Here is a 10,006-nt window from a genome sequence, read left to right on the forward strand (position 1 = left end):
ACTGTAGAGATATTGCACCTCTGGATACAGTAACAGGACCTTTCAATAAAAATTACATAAAAAATAGTTTTATCAACATTTCTAGGAGTTCATAAATACAAACAGCCTTCAGCACATTTAGTAAACAGGCAATGAACAAAACCAACTGCAAAATATCCCCCCTGTTGCTAGGGCTTGTCATTACAGAAAAGTCTCTGGAAAGAACACCTGACTTTGAAGACATTCAAGTCAGGCTGTGATAGCTCCAGTGGGACCATCACCTTCTGCAACATGATATGCAACAGCAGAGGATTGTTCTGAGGGGATGTTTTCTCCTGTATTCCAAAGCCCTTTTCACTTGGTCTTTAGCATCTCCTACATAGTCCTCAACATTTTGCATATTTATCTCAATAACGTCAAAGGTGTCCGCCTGTTCCTCCACTAGCAGGGCCACCTGCAGAAAGAGCTCATGAACTTCCTTAATGCGACCTTCCAGCTTCACCAGCTCCTTGTGCCGCGTCTCTATCTCATTCAAGGCTGCGCGAGCCCCCTTGACATCTGACAAGAGATTCTCAGAGAAGACATCCCATTTGCCTTGCTCAATCATCTCCTCAATCTGGTGACCAGAAACATCTTTGCCCATGATCTCCAGCTGCCGCTGAATTCGAATCTTGCAGTTCTCCCGCTGGTTCATCTCTGCTGCATTGTAATCAAACATAGCATCCTGAAATGTGTGCATGAGGTCAACGTAGTGGTTCTTCGCCACCCTGGCAATGACAGACATAGCTCCGTATTTTGTTATTGCATCTTCACAGAAATCTCTCATTACCTGCAGTTTCCTGTGGATGCTTTCTCCACGGCTCTTAATGTCTCTGGCAATACAATTTGTGTCTCGTTTGATGCTACTAAGGCGGCGCATGGAGGTGAGGAAGCGGGTGTTTTGCTTTCTGAGACGGTTGACATCTGCTTTTAGGTGGTCATTTTCTGACCGGATGGTCTGTATGTCCTTATGAAGGATTTCCAAGGCATAATCCGTCTCATAAAGGAGAATATCCTGGGGTGAATTTTCATCATCATCACTATCAGAGAACTGCTGGTTGTGTAACCTGGCAAATTCACGCAGCTCACTTAAACGGTCTTTCATCCTGCCTGTAAAACAGGAACAGGAGGAATGAGTTTGAAGTAACTAAAATATTGGTTAAAAGACTTGAAAATGTGTAACTAATAGCTACATCATCGTGATAACTAAATCATAGATAACAAACATAACTCATCAAAGATAACCAAAAATACTAGATTTTAAATTTGTTCGCAGTATTTTATACAATGATGGATATCACATCCAAAACTCTGCTAGAACACTGTTCTAGAAGGTACAAGTTTAGAAACAAAACTGCAGGAAAGAAGACAATAAATCCTTAAGACAAATAAAAAAGAATAGTAGGACAGTCCCAAACTCCCCACAAAATGCCAGTCTTTTACTTGGAGAGGAAAACCAGACTCCTGATAGGAAGCCTTCAGCTATCAGTATCTGTAGACATGTTAATAACTGAACACCTTCCACTACTGCTCACTAGAGAAATCTCCTCTAGCTCCTGATCCCTCATTACATCAATTGCCCAAAATGTCACAGGGCTTCCCTCATTCTACATTTGCTTTTCCTGGGAGTATATTAAAAAGCATCTCAGAAAGAGAAATTACATTTACTGATACAGTTGGGAAAGAAAAGTTTCCAAAAACGGTGTAGAAAGTATCAAGATTGGGGGGGGGGAAGAAAAAAAAAGAAAAAAGGAAAAAAAAAAGCCATTTTAGTGTTTCCAGGTGTTATCATTAACCATACAATATCAGACATCAACAATTAGGTGTGGAGCTTCTCTCTTATAAGGAGAGACTGCAGGAGCTGGGCCTATTTAGTCTAGAAAAGAGAAGACTGAGAGAGGATCTGATCAACACATAAATATGTCAAAGGCAGGTGCCAAGGGGATGGTGCCAGACTCTTTTCAGTGGTACCCAGCAACACAACAAAGAAAAATGTCGATAAACTGAAACCCAAGAAGCTTCATCTCAACATGAGGAAGAACTTCTCTACATTGACAGTGGCAGAGGCTGCCCAGGGAGATTGTGGAGCCTCCCTCTCTGGAGGCATTCAAAATCCACTGGACACATTTCTGTGTCATCTGATTTACATGACCCTGTCTTGACAGGGATTTGGACTAAATGATCTTCAAGGTCCCTTCCAACCCTAATATTTTGCGATTCTGTGAACTTTGTGCTTACCATTCCTTAAACTTAATAAAAATTAAGTATCATCAGCCTTCTACAGAGAGCATAGTAACAACTGGGTCAAGAATGACTTCACTTTCTGTTTGTGTTTTCTTCATCAAGCAAACACTGAGAAAAGCTCCTGTGTGATAAATTCATAATTTTGTACGAGTAGGTCTACCCTTTCTTCCCCAGGAAGAAATGGAGAAGCAAATACATAGTAATTCACAACATGAAAATGCTGTAGCAAATTCATGTGTATACTAACTCTGCAGCATCTCTAAAAATATTGCTTTTTTTTCTTTCTTTTAATACAACAGTAAAGGTTAAAAAGTCAAACATTTTAAGAATAGTAAGGAGCTGTCAAGTGTTGCCTTGGATTGCACCACAATGTTGCCTGGACACAGGAAGATCATGCAATTAAACACTGCCCTGTGCACTATCACTTCCACCAAGTCTCTGCTGAATAAAAGTTGTACAACATAAAATTTAATATTCATCATTCAGTTCATGCTATCTCATTGACTATGGTTGTTAGTGTTCATTTCCTCGGGGATTTCCCCTGCAAAATCTTTGGAAAGTTCCATAAACTCCTACCAGTTGTTTGGGGAAAGGCAGATCTAACAGCCCCACAGTCAGGTTTCAGCCCAGCCATTAAGGACAATAGTGATAGACTCTTGATAATTTACAATGCCCACTTGAGACACTTCAAGCACAATTCTTTGTACCTGGAATCTTCAGAAGTCAGCCCCTTCTGACTTCAATCACTGCTGCAAGCCTTGAGCGCTTTGCTGAGTAAGATCGCGAAGGAACAAGCTGGACATCAGTGAATGAGCACATGGATCAAGGCCACTTGTGAAGAGCTCCTCTCCAGTGACATGGACAGCATCACACAATCTCTGTGATCCAGCAGATCCAGTAGAGTCTAGTTGTAAGTAGAACAGAGGGATCAAGTTGCAGTTGCACTTAGAATCTTCACCCCAGGTTTTCCCAGCTCTCCAGTACTTAGTTCTAAAAGCCTACATTATTTGTATCTACATGCCAAAACTTAGGTTTAAGGTGGTCAACATTGCATCTTTTAGCTCTGCATTGAGGACCTGTACCTATCTGGAATATGTCTCCACGGCCGAAGTGTTCACACTTTTGTCCTAACAAATGGATGACATCTATTTAAGTGTTGCCATCACTAACTGCTTAATGCAAGGCATTTTCCCTTCATGGAAATTTACAGCAATAGGACAAGATGCAACAGACCTACATGAAAACATGAGAAGAGCCAGCCAGATATGACATGGGGGAAAGGAAAAAAATAAGAAAATCCCAAGTAATTAGAAGCCATGGAAAAGGTGCCCAGAAAAGTTTTGGAATCAGCATCCTTGAAGATACTTAAAACTCTACTTGACATAGCCCTCAGCGACCTAAACTGCGTGCGTATGTTTTGAGCAGGCCTGGATTAGACAATGTTCAAAGGTCTGGTCTAAATTGTTCTGGTAATCAGCCTTAGATAAAAAGTTTGCTAAGCTGATCATAAACATTAAATATATTCAACTACTTGCACAAGTCTATATAAGAGACATCTAACACATTAGAATATCAAGACAGCAACTACTCCGGAGTAACAACTGCAAGTGTATAACTGCCTTAATTCTAAGAGTGTGAGGTTTAATAGATTAGCTGTCAGTTTTATTTTATTTTAAAATGCTACATATATTCAACTGGAACATGTACTTCCATTTGTATTTTTGGGCTAGATATATCTGTCCTTGTAAATATGAAGTTCCTTCTTCCAGTCCATGGTGATGTGTACACCCAAACACACCCACAGGAAATACAGGCCAGGTGATGACTGCAGAGGTTACAACTTTGAAGGCAGATACCCAGCAAGTACAGTCAGCTGAGGGCATGTTCAGTGCTCATCTTTTCATGTTACAGTGCCATTTACTGGTATTAATCACCACAGTGACAAGCTTTCCCATGATGCCTGAGAAACATACAAATTGTCCTGTTGCAATAAGACTGCAGCCCCAGACAACTGTGTATGACATGGGATTTCAGACAAGAAAGAAAATCCACTCTAAAAATCAAAACCTATGGATGTGCATACACCCCTTTCTGTTAGCCCCATATACATACAAAAGAGAGTCCTACAAACATTACCTAACATTGCCATGCAAATGTTCTGAAGCCTGTTAACTATGTAGAAATAATCTAAGGATAAAAAGTTATTTCTATAGAAACAAGTGAATTACACACTTGTGTTTATCTTAGCTTTAATATTTGTATATCCACACTCTATCCCTATATGGGCTGTTCACATAGGAGCTGGGCTCAATGATCCTTGTGTGCTCCTTCCATCTCAGGATATTCTGTGATTCTGTGATCAGAGTCTGGGGACACATGGTGAAATGATGAAGCAGTTTCAGCACAGCATCCATATTTCGTGGCCAGCTGCTGAGAAGGAAGGCAGTGTACATTTTTTCTTCTTGCAGCATTCATAAATTCAGCTGCTACTTAATACCATCTTGTGGCTTACCAAAAGTCTAGTCAGTAATCTTTTCAGCCTTGAGTAGGGCCTTACAAGATGAAGCTTTTACTTCAGTTGTTTGAGGAACAACAGATATTTCAAAACAAATCAGTTAAAAACAATTTCTGTCAGTAGTTCTTCTCGCCCTTGGAAGGTAAAAGGAACCCACGTGGCTCAGGCTGGCTCTGAATGACATGTGATTTTATCTCATGACACACAACAGACGTGACCCAAAAAACAAGTGGTGAACAATTAGGAAATAACCTGCTCTTAGGCAAAATTACTTCATAGCTAAGTATGTGTCAGCACATTTCAGAGACTTCCCATATGGCTTGTAGAGCATGTAGTATTGATGGAAATCTACTCCGATGGACTTGCTGAATTGAACATGGCATTCCAAGGCAAATAGAGTGCTGCTGTTGCACTAAAATAGAAGTCATGCATAGGTAAAAAAGTGTTAAATTTAGCTGAAGCCTTTTGTTTAAGAGTTGGAATCTCAGATTTAATAATTTTCTAGTAACTATCTGTTTTGTAAACAATTTTCTTAGACCAGAATTAATATTTTTGCTTGGTATCTGTTGCTCAATAATAGATTTGACAATATTAATTAACTTGGGAAAAATAGGTTTTTTTTAACAGTAGGTTAAAACAGTAGGTTACTCATCTTTCCAGAAGAGTAATTGGCTTATAGCAGAGTACTAGTCATCTTTTCAGTCCAAATTCCCTGTCTTCCCAACCATGCCCATCACAGGTGGCACAGCAGGCTTGAATTTTTCAAATTATTCATATTTTTTTCTCTCTTCTCCTCTGTAAGAGCCTGAAACAAAAAAGTTATAATCTAATGATTAGGACAGTTTGCCTTCTCAAGCTGTCCTAAGATCACATATGTGTCCTAACTCTAAGATTAACAACTATGACAGAGATCAGCAGTTCAAAATCTTTTTGTGGCCTCACTGAAAGGAAGTTATCGTCTCTGGAATTTTTTTGATTTCACAATGTTTAAAAATAGACAAAATGTATTCTGTGACAGTGTTCACAGGGGTTTTTGGATTGAGGGAAGAGACGAGGATCTGACTCCATGTTTCAGAAGGCTTGATTTATTATTTTATTATATATATTACATTAAAATTATACTAGAAGAATAGAAGAAAGGATTTCATCAGAAGGCTAGCTAAGAATAGAACAGCAAAGAATGATAACAAAGGTTTGTGGCTCGGGCTCTCTGTCCGAGCCAGCTGGGCTGTGGTTGGCCATTAATTACAAACATCTAACGTGGACCAATCAAAGATCCACCTGTTGCATTCCACAGCAGCAGATAATCAATGTTTACATTGCTTTCCTGAGGCTTCTCAGCTTCTCAGGAGGAAAAATCCTAAGGAAAGGACTTTTCATAAAAGTTGTCTCCGACAGTATTCAGGAATTAAAATCCATCAGTTAACACTGAATGCCAGATATAAAGCTACAGAAATCCATCAAGAAGTTGCAAGTGTATCTGAAGACTGTGCTACCCAGCTCATATGCTCATCAAAGCCTGTGTACAACAGAAGACCACCTTTGTACTTTCCATCACCCTAGAGAAAAATATCTGCAGTTACAAATGTCTCAGGATATTATTTTTTCCCAAAAAAATCCCTGTCCCGTGCCAGGACAAGTTATGTATAATAAGCGGATATATTCAGAGAAGTAGGGATGACTCCATTCTTTGCAGGCTACTTCTGCATCTGGCAGAAACTCCAAGTCTCCAGTAGTTCCTTTCCTATCACAAAGTCTAGGAAAAATCAGGGGGCGAAAATTAATTCTGATTGTTGCCTCTAATTGAAAGAAATTAGGCAATCATTTCTAGAATACTGATAGCTTTGGAGGTTCTTCTTTGACTATCTCAGTTTCTTAACCAGTATTCAATCTCTTCAACAGAAAAGACCTCTCAGTTTTTGTATGACAACATATTATAAATGGAAGGATCTAGGGTGCATCTCGTACTTCTCAGATGTATTGAATACAGTAACCATCCTGGAGTTTTCTATGGACTGTTATCAGCTTTCCCAGACATTAGTATCAAAACTAGGAGACATTGCTGGTGTGCATTAAATGCACTATAATATGCTATTTTTCACATATTTATGATAAGACTGAGAAAAAATTTGATGTTTTAACTTGTTATTACTCAGTAGCCATGAGATTAAACATTATTCCTGCATTGGAGAGGTCAGTTTGTTTTACATGGGTTGACTGCTACTATTTACTAGGTTGTCTAAATTTTCACAGGAGATCTATGGATCACCACTGACAAACTTTCAATAGTGGATAGATAAAATGGATTCTCAGTATCTCCTCTTGACATTTTCCTCACAAGTCACATAAATGAGCAATTGTAACTAGATTTGGTGTTGTTTGGGTGGGGTGGGGAGCAGAGGTAACAGGGCTATAGACAAAATAGTTTCTCCATCTTCACTGGTTTTCAACACCACGGTCTTCAGGTAAAATTGGCCTAGATAGAGACAAGGGGAGTGTGAACTGTACCTCCAAGAGCTTGGCGAATGGTTAAGACAGATCCATAGCACTTCATATAAGCAGTGAGACAGCCATGTGTGCATTTCTTGGCAATTACTACAGCTCAGCATCAAAACAGGTCACCGTGCAGGGCAATCAGCCAGCACACTCACAGGCAGTGCTGGCACTACTGCACCATGAGAATATACATTAGCTAATTAATCACCTCGGCTTCCCTGGAACACATTGGCTCAGCGAAATAGCTGTGCACATGCCACATGTATATAACTACTATTGCTACCACACTGTGGTATTTACAAGTGATTAAGACATTATGTTGGTATGCAAATAGAAATATGAGGTCGCATGTGATCATCAGTCAGAAGAAACAAGTTCTACTGATGTTTTTAAATTAGCACAACTGCATTACTTTTTGAAAAGCACATATATTTAAGGCTCATGATAAAGTGTTACAATCTGAGACCAAGTACTCTTGACTTTAAAAAAATTCCTTTAAGGTTAAATACAGGGTGTTTCCTTGGTATTTGGTCATGTGGGCCGGCACACATGAGGCTCAGTTTGGGATTCTATTGCAAAATCTACACAACTGTGTCTGCACCAAACTAGTTCCAGCCAGGAAATAACCCCTATAGCCAGCCACACATTCATACCCACAGCCCCAAGCCATGTCGGGCTTTATGGCAGTTACACTACTTAGCAGTTCGTGGCAGTTCACAGGCCCATTCAAAGCACCAGTGAAGTTGAGACAAGATATAGATGTAATTAGGGACACACCTAACTGGGCATATCAAAAGCTCAAACAAGCTTTATTCTTGCTTTCGAAAATAAGTGAGTTGTCAATACCACAAAAACAGCACAGAGAAAAGGCATAGCAGAAAAAGCTGGACCATGCAGTAATTCCTTCACGTTTGTGAACATGAATTTGTTGAGAATAATCCTGGTAGTTAATGGGTTAACTGCCATAGCAGATTAGGCAAAAGCTGTGCACATGATAAGCCTTTGGAAGTCAAGATATGTGACATCATTCTCTCTCTGATAAAACTACATGTAGTTTTATCTAGATGTAAGTACCAAGCACTGTGTGAGAGCTCTTGCTGATTGTGTAGAGTGTCTTGATATCTCATCAAGCCTATCAAAGCAGAGATAAAAACCAAATTGTTTCACTCCCCTCATGTAGAGCCCCCCCACTATCCAACAGGGGGTTCCCAGGAGCCAGCCCTAGGCCACTCCCTGGGAATGATGCTCCTCACCAGAGTTGGTTCATGGCCACATCTTGGAGAATAACCCAAAATGCAAGCATAACCAAAAATGGCTTCACTGCAAAAAGTGGTAACCCCAGATTTGGCACTGAGATGGGTTTACTGGATCAAGCTAACATTGCCTCATTAACTTCTGCACCATGCTTTGCCATCCTTGAACTACAGGAATGACCAGAGTCAAAGAAAGTTGATGGGCCAGATAAAAGATAATAGAAAGTGTATCTGGTCCAGCACCTTCATATTTGACACAGCAGTTGTCTTCTCACCATCAGAACTGGTTTTGAACATATCAGCATTAGGATGGGCATCTGTCACACTCAGAGATTATCCATATTTTCCATTAGTGACTTAGAGAGTGAAACCAAACATGAGCTTGTACAGTCTCCAGGCAACACAACTGGAAGGGAGTAGAAGCAAGCATTTGGTGAGGGCAGGGAAGGAGAAATTATGAGAATTTAAGGCGATCTTGACAGTAAGAGAAGAATTAACTAAAAGAAAATGAAATTCAATATAGTCAAGCCTGGCACATTTAGATAAAATTATTCACACAAATATAAAGTAGGAAACACCTAGTTTGGCAGCAAGAAGGCATTGGTGAGGTTATAGCTGATTGCAAGCCACAAAAGAAGCTCACCATATAGGATCATTGTAAAAAAATCAAAACCTAATGTCTTAAATGAGAGATGGCTTGGGAAGGACTGGTATTACTCTGCTTGGCATAGATAAGGCCTCAGTTGGAAAAGTACATCCTGAAACAGTTATCACATTAGGAAAGTCAAAGGGAGCATATTTGGCATATAATTGTCTCCAAACATTTTAGAAAACACACTCCTGGAGAAAGAAGAGCAGAAGGAATTATCTTCATTTAATTCAGAAGACCAGGGAGGAAGACACAGTACTCCAAGACATAAAAGGAGTTTTCTATGGAAAGGGAGATGGTCAGTTTGATCCCTGTGTTGACACTGGAAACACACAAAGTAATCAATTTCTTGCACAAGCCCTAAGTTGAACTGGCTGTGACTTGCTGGAATTGGATCATTTCTCTGTGGGAGCCCTGTGGGACCTTCTTCCTTGACAGAAAGAGAGAAGATACAGAAAGCCCTCTCAGGCCTGATTGAGGTGCACAGCTCCAGCGCACCAAATGGATAAAGAAATGTTTTACAGTCCCGTGGTGGCTCTGCATCCCAGGATTTGTTCCATGCCCTCACCCCCAGTGTCACTGTGGGTCCAGCACAAAGTGTATGTTCACACAGTGCTGCCCATGCTGGGGAGAAATTTAGATGACTCTTTTCATGCAGCAGATTATCTTCCTTCTCTAATATTTATGCATCCGTGGCAACTAAATTTCTCCTTCTGAAGCAAGTCTTGGTTACTGTTAGTATGGTGAAAGATGTCAGATATGGAGCCTAATCCCATAGCACTCAAATTCTCCAGCACTGATAGAGCATGCAGTTGCATTCCACAGCATCAT

General features: G+C 40.1%; 1 protein-coding gene across 1 annotated transcript; it reads right to left on the reverse strand.

Annotated features, from left to right (window-relative positions):
- Nucleotides 1-204: 204 nt before the first annotated feature.
- Nucleotides 205-1,123, reverse strand: STX11 (syntaxin 11). The gene has a single exon (XM_005420074.3). The coding sequence runs from the start codon at nucleotides 1,121-1,123 to the stop codon at nucleotides 257-259; it is 867 nt and encodes a 288-aa protein (XP_005420131.1). The 3' UTR covers nucleotides 205-256.
- Nucleotides 1,124-10,006: the final 8,883 nt, after the last annotated feature.

Source organism: Geospiza fortis, unplaced genomic scaffold, assembly GCF_000277835.1.
Source record: "Geospiza fortis unplaced genomic scaffold, GeoFor_1.0 scaffold162, whole genome shotgun sequence".
Classification (NCBI taxonomy): Eukaryota; Metazoa; Chordata; class Aves; order Passeriformes; family Thraupidae; genus Geospiza; species Geospiza fortis.

What these genes read in the sequence shown, in the direction of transcription:
- STX11 (XM_005420074.3), bottom strand. Translation starts at nt 1,123, where the DNA reads ATGAAAGACCGTTTAAGTGAGCTGCGTGAATTTGCCAGGTTACACAAC.